Genomic DNA, 19935 nt, shown 5'->3' with positions numbered 1-19935 from the left:
AAGATTGCAAATAATTCACTGAATTTTCAATTTTTTAAAAACCATTTTTTCTGCAGGTGGTCCCCCTTGAATAAATTAGTATTTTTATTATTCTGTCACTAAATATGACTGAATATATATGTGACTGTAGGTTGCCTATTCATAGTTAATTAATTTCCATTATTTATTATTCTACACCAGCATTGCCACAAGTTTGAGCCACTGAGAGATGAAGTCTTCTGTCAATTAATGAAACAAACGACCAACAATAAAAGTCCAAATCCCGATAGCTGTCAACGTGGTTGGAGATTGTTCAGTATCGTCGCTGCTTACTTCACTTGCAGCGAAGGACTAAGACCATATTTGATTAAATATTTAGAAACGGCGGCTTATGATAAGAGACGAGCATATCATGGGACTGCAACAGTTTGCCTGCAAAATTTAAGAAAAACAGTTAAATATGGCGGTAGAAAAAATGTACCGAGTGTTGAAGAAATAATGGCTATAAGTGCGGGAAGAAATGCTAAGAGACAAATATATAGATTACCTGGTGGTACTGAAAGAGTAATAAATACCAAGTGTACTACTGTTGTTCAAGTAAGTCCATGTCATTTATTTTATTTTTAGAAAAAAAAACAATATCTTTGTATTTAATAAACTTTTTTTTTTCTTAATGATTAGGATGTCATTGAAGAAATGTGCAGCGTCATATCCGTGAGAAATCCACACGAAATGGATGAGTTCTCATTGTATTGTATTGTCGATGGTGACGCTTTCACGATGCCACTTGCTAGAGATGAGTATGTCCTTGATGTCACCACGGAATTGCAAAAAAATCATCAAGTATTTTATTTGATCTTCTGCAGGTATTGTTTATTTATCATATTTATTATAAATTAGAGGTGTGCGAATCGTTTTCGGCCCGAATTGAATTAAATAATTCCATAAAATAGAATAATTCGAAACTTTTTTAATTATTCGTCAACTTTAATCATTTGTAAGTTTTTAAATTACTCATTACATAAATAAGATGTACAGATGTTGGTTCTAGGAGCCATGGAAAATTTGTGTTATTTTTCATGATCCTGAAGTTAGAAAACAATTACAAATTTTAGAATTTTTTTAAGCAAATAAATTATAAAAAAAAATTAAAAATATACACATATCGAAAATAAAAAAAACTACAAGTGCAATTTTTTGAAATATTGTTTTTATAATTTATCATTTCTAAAAAAAATTCAAAAATTATTAAACGTCGGCTAACTTCAGGATCATTATTTTTCCTATTTTAATAAAAAACATTTAAATTTAAAATGGAAATTTTATTTTATACTTTTTCATTATTGAAAATAAAGTATTAAATATCCAAAATTCGAGCAGTGGCCACAAATGGTATTTGTACATTGCTTTTTGTCGTCACGAGTCAAGTCTTATAAATAGATATTTCTTCGGAGACATAAATTTCTGATCATTTTGTCAACATTTTGGTGTCTTATCGATCTGTCTACAAACAGCCTAAAAACTTTTATCTTATAGATGTCACAAAGTCAAGTCGGTTACTTGGGAGTAAAAAAAAAAAATTTTTTCATAAATTCGTATCTGAGTTTTATTTAAAATTATTAAGTTCGAATTATTCGCACATCTCTATTATAAATATTGAATTAACAATTTGACAATAAAAAAAATTTTTTTAATATTTTATAGATCGGTCTGGTATTATCCCCTTCGACTAGACGCAGCTTTGTACATAGAAGTAGTTTTTAATCAAATAGCACCAGATTACTTGGAAGGACTATTGCTAGTTATTCCTGATGATCATTTACCCCAGGAAGTTATCGTAAGTTTTAATATACTTTAGTATTTTATTAATTAACATTCATTTGGCTGACAAAAATAATTTTATTTGCAGTACGATATGGCTCAAATAGCAGCTTTGCTACACCGGGCAGCTGATATGGCACACGATCCATCGACTAAAGAAATAAAATATTTATTACCAAAACCAGCGCTCAGTTTACGAGAACCTAAACCACAACAGTGGGGTAGTATGGTTCAGCAGGCATGGAATAATATTCAGCACAATACTTCTGCTGTTTGTAAAGCTCAAGTACTAGGTAATTAAATAAAAAATGTTATTTTATTTTTAAACTATTAATTAATCAAAAAATAATTATTAATTTTTTTTTTTATTGCAGAAATATTATCAAAGTGGCCGTTATTTGGATCAAGTTTCTTTGCTGTAAAAAGAATACCTGAGAATGGTAAAGAGAAAGGTGGAGATCATATTCTAGCCCTCAATAGACACGGTGTTCACTTCATTGATTTAATGACACATGTAAGTTATTATTATTATTCTTTTACATTAAATATAGTCGACTATCCGTGATAAGCCTCTTCCCCCTATCAGCAATCACTGAGTCCAAAAAACTTATAAGAAATTGTAAGAAATTTAATTTGAAAAAAAAAAAAAAAAAAAAAAAAATCTCTCTTATGATAGCCATTTTATCCGAACGTTGATGGCAACTTTCCCGAAAAATTCAATTTACCCGAAATCAGCTGCCAAAGTTGAAAATAAAAATTATCAGTTGATTTTTCGACAATTTGAACAGTATTTATTTTACCTTTATATAGTAGTCAAAAAACAGATTTATAAAAATTTACGAATACTTGCTGTCAATTTGAATGGCAATTTAGAATTCAATTTACTTGAAACTTACTTCCGTAATTTTACAGAAAATTGAAAAGTTAATTTTTGCTAATCAACCCTGAATATTAGAGATGATGAAAAATTTCCGATTTTTTTTTAAACAAATAAATGACAAAAAAAAACTAGAAATATTCATATGTAGAAAATTAAAAAAACAATTGGCGCGATTTTTAAAAATATCTTTTTTTATAATTCATTGTTTTTATAAGACATCCAAAAATTATCAGACCTCGGCTAACTTCAGTATCATGAATTTTTTTGTGTCAAAAATTTCTCTTTTTCTATGCCACCAAAATATTAAAATAATCACACATTTATTGTTATTAATAACATGTTGTTTAATTAAAGGTAACACTCTATCATTATCCTTACTCTGAAGTAATATCGACCCGCAAAGTTAAATCCGAAGAAGGCGCTCTCTACTTAGATATGAAATGCGGTAACTTAATGCAGCAACGAATAACAAGATTACAAACGGAACAAGCGCATGAAATTTCACGCCTAATCCGGCAGTATATCACAATGGAACAACGAACAACTAGCAATCAAACAACCGGTATGACATACGGATGGAAATAATTTATATTTATTTGAATATTTCGTTAGTGTTATTTTTATTTTTTTATCAAACGATTTTTAAAAATTAAGAAAGAAGAAAAAATTTTAAATTTTAAATAAATGCTCAATTATATCGGTTCTGTAAATAATAATAATAATAATAATAATAATAATAATAATAATAATAATAATAATAATAACAAGTAGATAAAAAGTGGCAATAAAAAAAGAGATAATTACATAAATAAAAATACTCTGCATTTAATAGTAAGTGTTACTTTTAGCTAAACTTTTAAATTTAATTGTTGTTATGCCCAATTGTTGATAACATTCGGGCATAAGTAACTCGATAATTATAATTTTATATGACACTAGATAATAAGAGTCACTTTTTAAAATAATAAAACAATAATATACATAAAAAATACTATACATTTACTTGCTAAGTCCATCTTAAAAGTCATAAGTAAATAAATAATTGTTGTTATTATTAAAAATATAATTTTTATTCACAAATTATATTATTATTGTTAACATGAGTTATTTTTTTTTTACAACTCGTCGATTTTAAAAGCGTTTATTTATTAAGTGTATAATAATAATAATAATTAACACCCAGTAATAAAATAAAATGGTGAAAAAAAATAAAAACTTAAGTACTAATAACACGATATATAAATAAAAGGTATTAATGTTGACTAACAAATAATATTTTGTTATGAACACATTTATAATGAAAAGACTCAAATTTTTGTATTAAAGAAATTATACATATTATAAATATATTTTAAAAATTAAGAGATGATTTTATTTTATTAAAAAAAAATTAAGTTTAATTCCCATAATTTAAATAAAATTTTTAATAATTAATGATGAACCTCGCGATTGGGACTTGATCCTGGTGTCTTAAATTTAATTTCTCGAGGCCAATTGCTGGCAGTGTGTCTTACATATCCTGGGTCATTAGGAGATGACGGCAACGAGGTTGGTATTGTTGTCTGTGTTCCAGTTGTTGATTTCCTCAGCACTCCAACCCACTCATCAAGTATTTCGATCTCATCTTTATTTCTATCATTGCTACGATAACTTCTTCCAGAAGAAGCGTGATAAGCATCTCGTCCTCGCTTTAATATTCCAGGCGCTAATCTTGTCGACATCGTATCGAAATGACTGGAGTCTAAGTATCTGATAAGTGACAATAAATAAATTATATTGTATTAGTTATTGCTGTTATATTTAAAGCCGTAAGATGGATGGTGGAGTATAAGATCCACCAAAATAAACTGTTCGCGTGGTCTTCTGATATCACTTGGAAGTAATTTTGAAAGGAAACCTTTTAAGGATATACTGCTAAGTGATTTACTTTTAGAATTTAGTGTATTACACTACAACCTGGTTATAAGTTACTGTTAGGGTCTGTAGAATAAAAATTTTTTGGAAATGGTTTTCCCCGACTATCTTGTACTCGGTGATCGCTCGGTTTTCTGCATATGTGTGCGTTGTGCTTGTGTTTGTTTAAGCAGTATTTTTAAAAGTTAGTTGACGTTTGACATTTATTTATACATATAGTTGATTAACTTATAAGAGGACTGAAGAAACAATCTCTTACACGACAACTAAAAAAACTTCGTTACTGGGGTTACCATTTGAAGACGAGCAAAAAAATAGAGAGGAAGTAACTTATAGCCGAGAAACTTATAACTAGGTTGTACTATAGATTTTTCAAAAATCTAACTATTGTATTTGTGCTCAGGGTCGATTTTTCAAGGAATTTGCCATAACCTAAATCTGTGATGCGCGACCTCTAAATATTACAATTAAGCCCTGATTAAACAAAACGATTTGTAACGATTAAAAACGATTAAAAATTAAATCACCATTAATCGTCTTTAATCGTTATAATCGTCGTGGATTTTCAGATTTAACCGTCCCAAATCATCAAAAGACGATTTATTATTTTACGATTAAAAACGATTAATGACGATTAAAATTTCAAATCGTCATGAATCGTCTTTAATCTTCATTCGAAAAATTTAATCGTTTTTAATCATCAATTGACGATTTATGACGATTTAAAACGACTAAAACAGTTATAATCGTCACACATCGTTTTGTTTAATCAAGGAGAGCGCTGGTTATCACAGGTGTCTTTTTTTGGTACTCTGAAGATATTTCAATGCGGGATTTAAAAAAAAAATTGTAGATTTTTTTTAATTAGTCTAACATATAAATATATACATATTTATGTAATATAACCTTATCGCCACGATAGCGCCTAAAATTCTTATTGGATCTGAATGAAATTTTCTACACTCATTCTATGAGTAATTATCTTGATCAAAATAGAAGATGGGATAAATCGATTGACTACTTTAGAAGTTATGGCTATTTGAAATTTTCACTATTTTTCAAAAAAATCATTTTTTTTCTATAAAAGTTCATATAACTTTAAAAATAAAATTTATAAACAATTTCTGGGAAAAGTTTCTTGAAGTTTGTTTAATAAGCTTCAATTTTTATCCTTAAACTGAACGTTTTGACTTTTCTTCCAATTATTTGACACCCTTGAAAATTTGAACAAAATCAAGAAAATTACCAAATATGGTTCTAATGACTGATAATTTTACTGCTTTTATGAGACCTCAACATTTTTAGAACGTTTTTTGAAAAATCTTTTTCATTTTTTTGCATTTTAAAACAGATTTAGTTTATATACGACCTTTAAAAAAATACATTTCAAAAAAATATAAAATTCATCAGAAAAAATTAGGGGAGTACGAGTTCTCGAAACTTCGAATTATTCGAGGCGAATCTAATGGAACAATTCAATTCGAGATTCGCCTTGAAGATTCGAAATATTCGAATAATTCGAAAGGTTCGAATAGTTCGAACCTTTTTAAATTTTACGTTTATTGAGTTTATGATCATATGGACTATTTTCAGGTACAAATATTAATAATATAATAGTTTTTCAATTTGATAAAGTCATAAATACTAAATTTTTCAGATGCAATAATATTATTTACTGAAGATTCGGAAAAATTTCGAACTATTCGAATCTTTCAAATCCTTCAATATTCGACTCGAATATCAAATCGAATCTAACTATTCGATTCGAACGAGATTCGCACACCCCTAAAAAAATATAAAATAAGACATCAAAAATTTAATGAATAAAATGTCATCTATGTCAAAAATATAAAAACTACATTATGACCATGCGCAATATAAAACATAATAAAAAAAGTTACTATTATAATTAAATAATAATATTTTACCTTCCATGGTTATCAAAATTATCTTGATCATCATGAGCGAGCCTCGAACTTTTCACAGTCGAATTAACAACTTTAGGAAACCTTGCTTCACTTAAATTGTCTCTAATAGAAGAAAATCGAGGCGTGTCGACTTCGTCCGAAGGACGAATGTTCATTTCATGGCTGTGGTGATAAAAAGCCCTTCCGTCATCTCTCTCGTCCCTGAACCTATCCCTGGTTGTTGTCTCGACATCTCTATATCCATTGGGTTTTCTAAACTGATTACGAAGACTTGAAAACTCTTTAGTCAGTCGGTCATCGTCAATAAATTTAATATCATCGTCACCATAATCCATATTGGGTTCTGCTAAAATTCCAACGTCCGTTACGCGAGGACGTTGTGCATTAATTTGACTCTGACCATCTTGGTCTCGTGAATCAGCTGTAGGTTCTTGATGATGCTGCTGTTGATTATTGTCCTTAGTTTCATTGACACTTTCATTTAAATTCGTATCTACAGTTTTTGTATTTCCATTGGACTTTGAAGGCTTTGACTCCTTCTCAATCATCAAAGTTGCCATTGGTTTCACTAAATTACGATAACATATTCATCCTGATTTATTAATTACTAAAATAATTGTAACATTGTATTGATGATTTTAATTAATATATTTATTACTATAACTAATTTTAAATATTTTAAATATATTTGTAAATACAATAGCATTTAATTGATAATTTTATTAAGCTGATGTTTCAATACGAATTTGTGAATTAGTCAAATCGCCAGATGACTTGCCTGTATTTTTATTTATCAAAATTTGTGTCCCGTCATTTTTATTTTGTTCGGGTGTTGTCATCAAAATATCGGCAATAAAAACCAAAGCTGTGATAAGACAAAGAGCGCCAAGTACTGCAGCATTATCAATTAAATCATTTGGTACATTTTCAATTGAAGCTAATGATAGTGCGCCGACAATCCCGAAGAGAATAATTCCAAGTCCAAGTAGAAATATTTCCTATTAATAGAAAAAAAAAACTTGCTAAGAAAAATTATTAATTCATTATTCAGAAATAAAGAATTGGCGCAAAAATTTCTTTCTTGTGCCAAAAAAATTTTTATTTGTCCCAAAAATTTTTTGCATTATAAATTAAAAACTAAAATTTTTTTAAGGCGAGAAAATATTCTTGAGACGAGAAAAAAATTATTGAGACAAGAAAATCTTTCTAGCCCTAAGAAAATTGTTATATTAAAATTAAAAACAAAAATTTTCTTGAGGTGAGAAAAAACTTTTTGAAACGAGAAAAAATTTCTTAAAGCGAAAAATTTTTTTTACTCCTAAGAAAATTGTTGTATTAAAATTGAAAACACAAATTTTCTTGAAGTAAGAAAAAATTTTTTGAGACGAGAAAAAAATTCTTGAGACGAGAGAAAATTTCTTGAGGTGAGAAATTTTTTCTAGTCCTCAGAAAATTTTTGTCTTTAATTCATAATGCAAAATATTTCATGCGCCAAGAAATTTTTTTTTCTGTGTACGCAACATAAACAAAATAAATAAATAAATATTAAAAATAATAACTAAGATATTAATCTAACGTCGGGTAAAACGGGTTATGAGTATACCGGAAGCTAGTACTTATGTTTAAAAAATTATTTTTTCAACATGTAATTAAGATATATCCTTTTTTTTTTAATTAGCAGTAAGTAATTACATTTTGAGTCATTGAATCTTCTAAAGATCAATTAGTCGATGTATTAAATCCCGAGCCTATCCCAAGTAATAAAAAAAAAACTTTAATTACATTACAGGCTCCAGTAATTATATTTAAATTGTCTTTATGTTAAATACTTGAATAATTAGTCAATTAATCTAAGCCTTGTAATCGATATAATATATATGAACAATATACCGTTCGTTCGGATGAACAAGAGAGTTCATCATATTAAATATTTTCCCACGTATTACATTTTGTCTTCAAGTATTAAAAAAAAAAAAAAAAATATTTATGACCGCGATTCCTCGATCTCTTCAGGATCAAGGATTGGGCGAGGATTTTACACTAGCATTTAGTATTACGGTTTACTGACGATCTAGTTATATGACTCATTACAAAGTCATTGTGAAAAAAAAAAAAAAAAAAAAATAACACATTACGTGTTTTTCTATTATGCTCAAGTTGTGATTACGCGTTTCTGCACCAGCGCCTATATGTATATAAAGAAATATATAAACATATATATGTACATAAAATAATAATATTATTTCTTTATATTTAAATGATTTACTATACAGCCTTGTCTCTCAATGTCAACATCATAAGACATTTTTATTTATTTATTATTATTTATATTTATATTTATACGTTCTCACGATTTTAAATTGAATCTACTTTATTATTATTATTATATAATATATGTCGTATATTAAATATAAATACAAACTGGCAAATTAAATGAAATAATTAATGAGTTTAAGTATTAAAATTTCTAAATACTCTGTGCGTTATGTATAATTTAAATAATAAAATAAGGACAATGATCCTTACTGTCTTTCTACCGCGCAATTCTCCAGTTGCTACTGCAAGAAGAAGACCTGCAGTGATTATCACGTAACCACCGCACGTTGCTGTCGCCAGAGCTGCACCTGTAACAAAAAAATAGGTCGAGGATTTAAATAAAAAAGAAAAAAAAGTTATGGAAAATACATTTCATTTTATTTTCGTAAACTTTTTCTTTTAAAATTATGACTTTTTTACAGTACCTATAGTTCCCCAGGTTACATTGTTTAGGAGAGCCCACTCTCTACTACGATATCTGAGAAAATTGAAGACTCTTCTACTCTCGTCATCAGTCACACGAAGTGCCACCGTGCATGCAATGCATAGAAGCTAAAAAATATATATATACATATATGTATAAGTAAAGAGAAACTATTACAAATATGAATAATATTGTGATGAATAATAAAGGCGTTTTTTTTCTATTCAATGGATAAATCTTAAAGATAAATTACTTAGAAGCGTCATTATTAATTTTTAAAAATATAAATGAATAAAGAAATTTATTTACTTATTTCATCACAAAAAAAAAAGATTTCTTGGCGCAAAAAATATTTTGAATTAGAAATTGAAGACGAAAACTTTCTGAAGATGAGAAAAATTTTTTCTCGTCAAGAAAATTTTTGTTTTCAGTTTATGATGCAAAAATTTCTTGAGATAAGTAAAAATTTTTCGCGCCAAGAAATATTTTTTTTTCTGTGTTCCCAGACTATTTTTGAATATTAAGGGGAAGGTTGGAGAGTGAAACAATAGTCATTTTTTCGAGTATAAATGTAAGATATAATTTATAAATTTTAAATAAATTAATTCAAATAATGGAAAAAAATGCGCATACTGATTTTTAAATTATCTGAATACGCATTTTTCAATTTTTATTAACTTGCAGTATTTATTTATTCTAAAATTTAAAAAATTGCCCGTTGTCAGTTACTTTCATACTCATTTCATCATTCAATTAATTTAAATATTAGATAAAAAAAAAAAAAAAATAGGGTAGAGGTGCAGTTTTGGCCACTTAAAAAATTTCAATAAAATAATTTATACGCAATGACATAATTAATTTTTTTAATTTGTTCAAAGACAATTTAATTACTGTATACTTTTTGATTAATTAAAATAAAATATTAAATGTCAAAAAATCCTACAGTGACCACAAATGGTACTTCGACCCTATTATGATTTTCCATAATAAATAAAAAATTAAAAAACTCACCACTTCAATGATTTTAATAAAAACTTTTTTATTCCACATTATGCCCGGATAAATTTCTCTGTTTTCAAATAATTTAGTACTTAATTTACGCGATGAATTATTAGCATTTGCCTTTAATTTTTTCCACCACGTACTCTTGTCTACAAGTAATCACATATTTAATAATTTAAAAAATTTATAAACCAAAATCAAAATATAAATTGACTATTTTTTTTTTAAATTAAAATTTTTAGCAAAATCAATTTTCTTTAAGATTTAAATTATTTATGTAAAAAATAAATATCAGTCGTCAATAAATTATAGGATTTATAGAAAAGTGTAAGAGACAAAAGTCTAAATTTATTATTAAGACGACAAGACACTGATAGATCACAGCGACGAGCGCAGACTGAAAGAGATAGTAAAGTTTATGCTCAAGCTGATGCAGGTGGGCTGATGTCACGTAATGAGACTTGCGTATGTATGCCCAGAACTGGAAAAAAACAATGTAATGTAATTCTATTATCACACAACGCAGTGGCGTGGGATAACACAATACTTTTCATGGGTCACCATAATAAAAAAATTATACAAGTCGCTTGTTGTGTCTAGTTTTGGATTCTTTTGACAACCGCTTCTGATAATCACTTAATTAAGTGATAACATAAGCAATTTGTTACATTTTATTTATAGTACTAAATATATACACTACATAATACATAAATATATCAATTACAAATCCTGATGATCGATGAGTGTGAATGTACCAGATGAGACAATTTATAAAATTTAAATTAATTAATTGATTAGAATAATGAAATAGAAAAAATGCGCGTACTTATTTTACAATTATTTAAATATGCATTTTTTAATTTTTATTCTTCTTACAATTTATTCAATTATTTAAAAATTTTTAAAATTGCGAATTGTCGGTTACATTTAGACTCAAAATTTGTGACAATGGATTTTATTTATTTATTAAATTTTCTAATAATTTAGTCATAGTAAATTTAAATTTAGAAAATGTAGTATATTTAAAAAAAAAATTTTAAATAAGTAAATTTGAATCTAGAAAAAAAATCGAGAACTAGTAAATTTGAATCTGTCAAAAAAACCTAGAATAAATGAATTTAAATCTAGAATAAGTGAATTTAAATCTAGAAAAAAATCCAAAATTCTAAATATTTTTTATAAACGTCTATTTTTTTTTTTTTTGTAAAAAATTTGACAGAAAAAAATGTAATTCCATAATTTCTTTGAGAAGAGAACACAAACTTGGATTTTATAGAAATTATGTGACATATTGATAATTAATACATTTAAGTTTTTAATTATCATATAAAATGCTAGTTAATTATATAAAAAAATGTAATGGATTAATTTAAAAAAATAATTTATTAAATTAGGAAAAGAGTGAAATAAAAGAATGCGATTAAAAAAAAGAAGTATTGTTGATAATAAATATAATAAATAAATAAATAAATATGGCTAACGTACTTTTCAAAGTGTTAATAATTGAGGCTTTTATTTATTTGTTTATTTTTCCTTTATCTGTATTATTAATTTAAATTTATGTAATGTAATGTAATAAAATATGAATATTAAATAGTCGCAAGTATAACTCTGTATTATTTGTTTTATTTTTCTCTTGAAATGAAAACTCAGAGACAATAATGTCAACACCACCCGGAATTTCTTCGAATAATCAGAGTAAGTGTTTGTTGTATGAGGTATAATATAACAATCACGACTCTCTCTCTCAATATTCAAAGAATCGAATACGCGTTATACGCAAATAAAGTGACAATCGATGTCATTCATGTCAAATAAAAGAGGTATACTTATTTTTTACTTTTTCAAAACAACAATAATAATAATCATTCATTGTATTTATTAATTTAAAAAAAATTTGTGATAGTAAAAATAGCTAAAGTACAATTTTTTAATTTTTAAATAAATTAATTCATTAATAATTAAAAAAAAATTTTTGAATAAATGAAAGTAATTTAAAAAATTTTTTTCAAATAATATTTGAATTGTTTATAAATATAATTAAAATAGTAAAAAGTTAAAAAACGATACAAAAAAATTTGATCAAAATTACAATAATGACAATAACAATAGAACTATATTTATCTATTCAAATTTCATTATAATTCAAAATTATTAAATTAAAAATTTTTTGTTACATAAAAAGTAATTTTTTTATTTCTTTTTAAATTAAATTTTTTTTTTTTCAAATAATATTTCAATTGTCTATAAAAATTAAAAAATTTTAAGGCTGATACATTAAGCAATATATTACATATATACATATACATATGTATACTTTTTTCAATTTATAAAATGCTTAATTAAAAAACCAATATTTATTACATTTTTAAAATTAATGAAAAAATTAAATTGACAGATAATTAAAATAACGAACAATTGATACAAAAAAAAAATTGATTACAATTACAACACCAACAATAACAATAGACCTACATATTTATTTAAAATTTTTGATAATTCAAAATTTTAAAAAAATAACTTGATCATTTTTAATTTTTAAATAAATGAAAAGTAATTTTTTAAAAATTATATTTTAATTATTTATAAAAATTTAAAATTCCGAAGGCTGCCATTTTCAGTATCAAATTTTAAATATATTTTTTTAATATAATCCAGAAGTTAACAGACAATTAAAAATTTTTGGATTTTTTTTTTCAATAAATGAATTACAATAAAGTAAAAACTAAAAAACTGCACATGTAGAAAATTAAAAAAACTATAAGCGCAATGTTTTCAAATATTTTTTTTTATGATTTGCTGCTTAAAAAAAAATTCAAAAATTTTCAGATGTCCGCTAACTTTACTGTCATTTTTTAAATTCATAAAATACTTACATAAAAAAAAAAAAAAAACTAAAATTTATTACTGTTATTAATTTAATGAACAAATTAAAAAATATTTTCAAAATAATTTTTAAATGCAGATAATCAAAATAAAAACAATTTAATCCCAATTACATACTGACAATAACAATAGTCCTGTTTATTTATTTAAAATTTTTTGTAATTCAAAATTAAAAAATAAATAATTCAAAATTTTATTAATAATTTACTCGACAAAATTTTTGTTCTTAATAATTTTATTTTATTATTTGACAAAAAAAACTTTTCATTTGTGTTTAAAAAAAAAACAAAAACAAAGTAAGAAAGGAATTAAAGAAGACAAAGATTTACGTTTACGTTAAAATTCTCCGGATTTCCCACCACTACTTATACTGATCCAATTTACTGGACAAAATGAGCGGGAACACGAGCATCGGTAGTTTATGGGGTACGGGACACTACTGGAATATATTGGCTGGCAACCTAAAGAAAGATACACCACATACTCTTTGTCTCATATATATCCATATATCTATATATATACATCACACTGTATCACGTTTCGAGACCGAGTTGTCATCACTCTGCATCAGTTTATTTCGGCAGTCGCATCAGTCCATTTGCACCGTGCAGTTCTCAGTCGTCTCTTCGTCTCATTGTCAGTTTCTTTTATTTATTTTACCCGCCACATTCTTTTATTATTGTCAATAATTAATTTTCTTAAACAATCAAGTGAATCAATAATTAAAACTATTAGTTAAAATAATGCATAATAATTTGAAAAAAAGTAACTTGTGGAAAAATGAAAACAGTGATAACGCAAAACGGTCTTCAAAAAATTATCGTCATGTCTATCATATAAATAATATGTCAAGTAAATATATTTTCAATTAAACAATTAGAATTTTAGTAACAAATAAAAAATAATAATAATTTCCGGTTTTTTTTTTAGATCGCCGATGGGATCGTTCGAAAAATAACTCGTACGACAGTCAGGATCCAGTTAAAAATGAAATAAAAAAAGAAACTATTGAAGAGTCAATAGAAACTAACAAAAAAGTACTAGAACTTCAAACGACTTCTGGCCTCGACATCACACAAATTAACGGGCAGCGAAAATTAGGACCGCCAAGAGACTGGGTTGGGGAACCACCCAGTCCTGAGTGCGAAGTCTTTGTAGGACATCTTCCTAGGAACGTTTACGAGGACGTGCTGTTTCCTATTTTTCAAACGGTCGGTGAAATTTATGAAATTCGACTGATGATGGATTTCTCGGGTACGAATCGTGGGTACTGTTTTGTTATGTACACAAAACCTGAATATGCTACCAAAGCAATTAAAGAACTCAATGAATGGCCGATACAACACAAAACAAAAATAGGCGTCGTTGCAAGTGTTAATAATTGTCGTCTTTGTATTGGACATTTACCTATTGAATTAGATACCGAAAATTTTACTAAGGTAATTTATTTATGATACTGAAGTTAGCTGAGGTTTAATAATTTTTGAATTTTTTTTTTTTTTTTCAAGACAAATTATAAAAAAAAAATATTTGAAAAAATTGCACGTATAGATTTTTTAATTTACTACATGTGCATATTTTTAGTTTTTTTTTTTTTTTGTAATTGATTTATTGAAAAAAAATCCGAAAATTGTTAATAGTCAATTATGATACTGATGTTAGACGTCTATCAATTTTTAGATTTTTTTTTAAACGATAAATTATAAAAAAAAAATATTTGAAAAATTTGCACGTATAGATTTTTGAATTTTCTACATGTAATTGACGGGAAACAAAATCAAAAAATTATTAATTGTCTGTTATCTTCAGGATCACTGTCAATTTCAGAATCATAATTTATTAAATTATTATTTCTATCCCCTCTCCCGCTTTTTTTTTCTAAGCGACAACATTCATACAATATAGATATAATGCATGATAAGAAATCATATTTAACTTTCTCTTTTAAAAACTAATATGACTATTAAATTTAATTGTTTACAGAAAATTTACGACACTACTGAATACGTCAGTAAAGTTTCTGTGTATCGTTCTGTTAACAAGCAACAAAAAACAGCGCTAATTTCTTTCAAAACTCATATTGCTGCAGCGATGGCAAGGCGCAAGCTTGTTCCTAAACGAACAGATTTATTTCCAGGTATTGAACTCACTATTGATTGGGCTCATCCCAATGCATCAATGTACAATGTTGTAAGTAATTATCATTATTATTATTAAATTAAAAATATAGTAAAGAATTTGTTGTGTTTGCAACAAACGAGGGATAAAAAATACATAAATATAAAATAAAAAAGGACTAGACAGTCAGCATTAAATACTCGACATGACATCTTTTGTCTTGGCCATGAAGAGTAAACAATAAGACTGTATGGTCACTACGACAACGAGTCTCACGCGAAAAATGGAACGTGGTAACTTTCCCTTCTGAGGATTTTTATTTGATGTAATGATATTTACTTTTTTTTTTTTTATTTTAATTGTTTGTTATTTTTGTTTTATTTATCGTAAAAAGATAAATTATTATTTAGTTTTTTTTGGTAATCTCGTGTAAAAAAAATCGTTTAAAAAATGGGGACTATTCTATACTTCAAAACATGACAAAGAAGAAAACAGACTTATTATTATAAAAATTCTGCATACTGTTTTTGACTTTACATTAAAATTCCTAAATTTAATAATTTTAAACCTTTTTTCAACAATTGTTTTTACGCGGGATACTAATTTATTATTTAAAATTTTTTCACATCACCTTTCATATTTATGCACTTTATTAAATCAACGGTGAAAGACTGGCGAGTTAAATTTTCACCTTCTTGTACTAGTCGGTCTTATCACCCTTTGAATATTACATTCGCGTTTATCTTCAATACGCCTGTACGTAATATACTTTTTATGTTATGAGCTACTTTTTTATCTTTATGAAGAATTATTTTTATTGAGACTTCAGAGGTTCGCATGTTTTTAAATATTAAATATAAATATTCTATATTTTAAGTTTATAAACAATTGAGTGAAAACTTAAAATATTTAACTTAAAGTTTAATTTAAGATTTATTCATTATACATTAATTATTCTTAACAATAATATACTTGGACAAGAGTAATTAGTTAATTATCTAGGATTAATTTTTCTTTTCTTTATAAATTAAAGGCTGATGATTTTTTAAAAAATTTATAGTAAAAAAAATCAGTCATATATTTATTTTATTATTCAAAGCTTTAATTGCATGCGTTATTTTTTAATTAATAATAATTGATTATTTTTAATAAATTTTTGGGTAAAAATAATCATTAATTTACATGAAAAAAAAAAATATTTAATTAAATACTGCATGCTTTTAGTAAATAATAATAAAAATTAATTATTTAAATTAAAATTCTAAGCATATCTCTGGTAAAAGTCCTAATTATTGACACAATTTATTAATTACATTTAATATTAATTATTAAAATTTAATAAATGATTTTACTTATTTAACCAATTACTTTTTATATTAATTATAAAATACAGCTTCCGCATCAATTTTAATCGAGTTTTAAATAAACAGTTTAAAAATTATATTAAAATATTTATAACTTTTGAAAATAGTAGAGAAAGTTTAGTGAATAACTGAAGAAAACAAATGGTCAATAATTCGGATTTTCATTTGAATAAATACACAATTTTTTTTTTTTTTTTTTTTTTTAACTATTCTGGTATTTAGTCTTTGATACTGAATTTAAATAAAAGTTCTAAGTTAATTATACATTTAATAAACATAAAATAATTCAATTATTAAAAAAAGAATTCCCGCGTTTTTTAATGTCGTTAAAGTAGGAAATAAAGATGACAGTGTCCTGCTTTATTGACAATTAAATAAAATTGTTACCGCGTACTAAGATAGAGAGCACTTGAGTCGTTTTAATGTACTGTAAATAAAAAGAGCAAAAATTGAATTGCTACAGTTAGTCAGCTGATTACATTCGTTAAATTTAGTCATTGTTTTTGAGTGCAGTGTTTTATTTTTATTTTAAAAATAAACGATCAATAATGTCGAACGTAATTGAATATTCGTCTTGGAGAAGTCCATTGTCAACTCGCTATGCGTCAAAAGAAATGCTTTTTAATTTTAGCGATCAAAATAAATTTAGCACATGGCGCCGGCTCTGGATTTACCTCGCGAAAGCACAAAAGGTTTGTTTATTTTTATTTATTATTAATTAATTAATTAATTAATTAATTTTTTACTTTAAGTCGCAGTGAAAGCAGCAGACGATAAAAATTTTTCATTTTTAAATACATAAATATATTATCAATTTAAAATAAATTTAAAAGGCATGCAAAATATTTTTTTAATTTTTTGTGTCGAAAATTTGAAAGTAATTTTTTCCTAATCACCCTGAAGTTAGCTGACGCCTAGTAATTTTTGTTTTTTTTTTTTAAACTATTAACTATAAGAACAAATTTTTTTAAAAACTGTATCTGTAGTTTTTTTAATTTCCTACATGTGCATATTTCTATTTTATTTTATTTTTTTTTTATTCATTTATTCCAAAAAAAAAAAATATGATCCTCAAGTTAGTTGACAATTAACAAGTTTCATAATTTTTTTTTGAATAAGTCAATTAGGTAAAACAAAAAAACTAAAAATAACGCATGTAGAAAATTGAAAAAATTACGGGTGCAATTTTTCAATTATTTTCTTTCTCATAATTTATCGTTTTTAAAAAAAAGTGAAAAAAATTATTAGACGTCGGTTAACTTCAGTATCATAAAAATTCGAAAATAACAATCGTTTGCTAACTTTAGAATCAGTAATTTTTTGATTTTTTAAAAATAATAAATTGTAAAAAAAAATTTACTTCAATTTTGTTTTTATTTTCTACATGTGCATAATCTTAGTAATTTTTTTTTAGAATTAATTTGTTGAAAAAGGAAATCCAAAAATTGTTAATTGTCTACTAACTTCATTATCATTTTTTCTAATCAATAATTTTTTAATAAAAGTAAAAAAAAAGAAAGTCTGCCGTTTTCACTACCACGAATTTTAAATTTATTAAAAAAATTATTTTTCATTAATATTAAGAAATTTATTTATTTTACTATAAATTCAATCTTACGAAACAAAAGGTTGAAATGTTATCATACTCAAAATATTTACGAAATAATATTTTATCTCTGAAGTCTTAATAAATAATTAATTCATAAACAATCGATAAATAAAACCAAAGTAACAAACAACAAAATCCTCCCGATTGTTAGCAAACATCAAGTTCTTTATTTTTTTTTTTTTTTTCGAAAAAACAAAATTCTAATTTCCTTAATAAATTTCAAGATGGAAGAATCCGGTACCATGAATGAGGATGGTGAGATTCAAATAACAAAGAAATATATCCCCCCAGGAAAAAATTATAGTAGATTGAATAATGATCACGCATCTAAAAATTCAAAATTTTCCAATGAAAATTCCGGTGAAAAAATAAATGAATGGATTTCCGATAAAATCGATGCATCCAATAATTTAATTGGACATAAAGCAAAACAAATTGTGAAATCAAATTATGATTATCATCAACGCGTGACTAGTGATTATAAAAAAAAAATAATGCCGCTTAATCCCATTTCTAAAAGACCTTTTTCGATGCACAATGAAAATAATCATAATAACAATATTGGAATAATTGGAGACGTCAATAATAATTTTGATAGATTTTTTTCATCAAATCCAGGAAATAGTATAAATACAGTAGCTTGTAATTCACAGTCACAATTTATTAGGCCACCATTTGTAATCTGTAGTGATAACAAAGAAAATATTCCCAACTCGTATCTTATTCCATATTTTGAAAGTTTAAATTTAAAAACAGAAATGACAAATAATATTGGTAATGGACTACCACAACATTTTACATTGAACGGAATAAATTATAATCAAAATCAAAGTCAAAATTTTCAAATGTGTAATCAAAAAAATTTAATCATGACATCAAATATTCTGCCAAGTACACAAAATTATTCCGATGTTAATTTTAATGTTTATCAGAAAAATTTTGGTGTTGAACGTAACCAAACAATCCTTGGTTTTAATGTTATCAAAACAAATTCAAATTTTTATAATCAACAATTCTGTCCCATGAGATTAGACAATTTAACCTGCGCAGAAATGAGACTTCCGTCTCCACTGGGTATTCAATATAGTCAACGTTTCCCAATGCCCTTGAATATTAAAAATGATAATTTGAATAAATTTGGTAATCGGAGTCAAGAATCATTGGTTAAAAATTCAACGATTTGTTACCGACCCCAGTATGACACAAAAGCATTTGGGTTTGGTAAAGTTAATTCTATTCCAGTAAATTATTCAGATAATCAAGTGCCCCGTCCTATTTTTAAATCACAATATTAAATATTTTTATTGTATTTAAATCATTTTTTTATTATTAATTATTTTTTTTTACTGTCATCAAAAAGTTTTTTAAATGTTTAATCATTCATAATTTTAATTGGGAATTTAAAGTTCATTACTTTTTAAAAATTTTAATATTCAAAGCTCCTGTAAGAAAAAATGTTTTGCATGTTTTTTTTTTTATTTTTTTATTTTAAAGTAAATTGATGTAAAAATATAAAACTAATTTTTCGAAAAATTTATGAGTGTGAATGTCGCAGAAAAAATTGAAATTATAAGTAAATAGAGTAAATAATTTAAAAAATGATAATTATAAAAAATGCACTTGTTAATTTCAAAATTTTTTGAGTGCGCATTTTTTAAAATTTTATTTTATTAATTATTTACTCTATTTATTTA

The 19935-nt window shown here is 25.5% G+C and overlaps 3 protein-coding genes across 4 annotated transcripts in view; 2 read left to right on the top strand and 1 right to left on the bottom strand.

Moving 5' to 3' along the window:
- The window catches only part of LOC103571401 (uncharacterized), a 61341-nt gene extending 57403 nt beyond the window's left edge, over window positions 1-3938 (top strand). For both annotated transcript variants that reach the window (XM_053740591.1, XM_008549559.3), the window contains 6 exons: window positions 181-576; window positions 661-845; window positions 1684-1816; window positions 1889-2093; window positions 2175-2314; window positions 3035-3938. In XM_053740591.1, the coding sequence (XP_053596566.1) occupies window positions 181-576; window positions 661-845; window positions 1684-1816; window positions 1889-2093; window positions 2175-2314; window positions 3035-3265 (1290 nt within the window). In that variant the 3' untranslated portion in view covers window positions 3266-3938. The remainder of the gene's footprint in view (window positions 1-180; window positions 577-660; window positions 846-1683; window positions 1817-1888; window positions 2094-2174; window positions 2315-3034) is intronic.
- Window positions 3939-4027: 89 nt separating this feature from the next.
- LOC103571406 (uncharacterized) lies at window positions 4028-15959 on the bottom strand. The gene is made up of 7 exons (XM_008549565.3): window positions 15900-15959; window positions 10274-10413; window positions 9264-9390; window positions 9049-9146; window positions 7301-7520; window positions 6523-7090; window positions 4028-4429 (listed from the first exon to the last, which is right to left on the bottom strand). Exons 1-7 carry the CDS (start codon window positions 15904-15906, stop codon window positions 4111-4113), a joined length of 1479 nt encoding a protein of 492 aa, XP_008547787.1. The 5' UTR covers window positions 15907-15959; the 3' UTR covers window positions 4028-4110.
- A 1114-nt stretch (window positions 15960-17073) lies between these two features.
- Window positions 17074-19935, top strand: part of LOC103571405 (adenylosuccinate lyase) — a 31654-nt gene continuing 28792 nt past the window's right edge. Inside the window, exon 1 of the mRNA XM_008549564.3 lies at window positions 17074-17324. Coding sequence (XP_008547786.1) covers window positions 17181-17324 — 144 coding nt within the window. The 5' untranslated portion in view covers window positions 17074-17180. The remainder of the gene's footprint in view (window positions 17325-19935) is intronic.

This window comes from Microplitis demolitor, chromosome 7 (genome assembly GCF_026212275.2).
Source record: "Microplitis demolitor isolate Queensland-Clemson2020A chromosome 7, iyMicDemo2.1a, whole genome shotgun sequence".
Lineage (NCBI taxonomy): Eukaryota > Metazoa > Arthropoda > Insecta > Hymenoptera > Braconidae > Microplitis > Microplitis demolitor.
Note: the sequence above shows the minus strand (reverse complement) of the source record. Positions and strands in the feature narration are given on the sequence as shown.

Excerpts from the sequence above, each read along its gene's own strand:
- LOC103571406 (XM_008549565.3), bottom strand. Across the intron at positions 9,391-10,273 it reads TTATTAAAATCATTGAAGTG|CTTCTATGCATTGCATGCAC; the intron begins GTGAGTTTTTTA and ends TATATTTTTTAG. Across the intron at positions 7,521-9,048 it reads AATTGCGCGGTAGAAAGACA|GAAATATTTCTACTTGGACT; the intron begins GTAAGGATCATT and ends TTCTATTAATAG.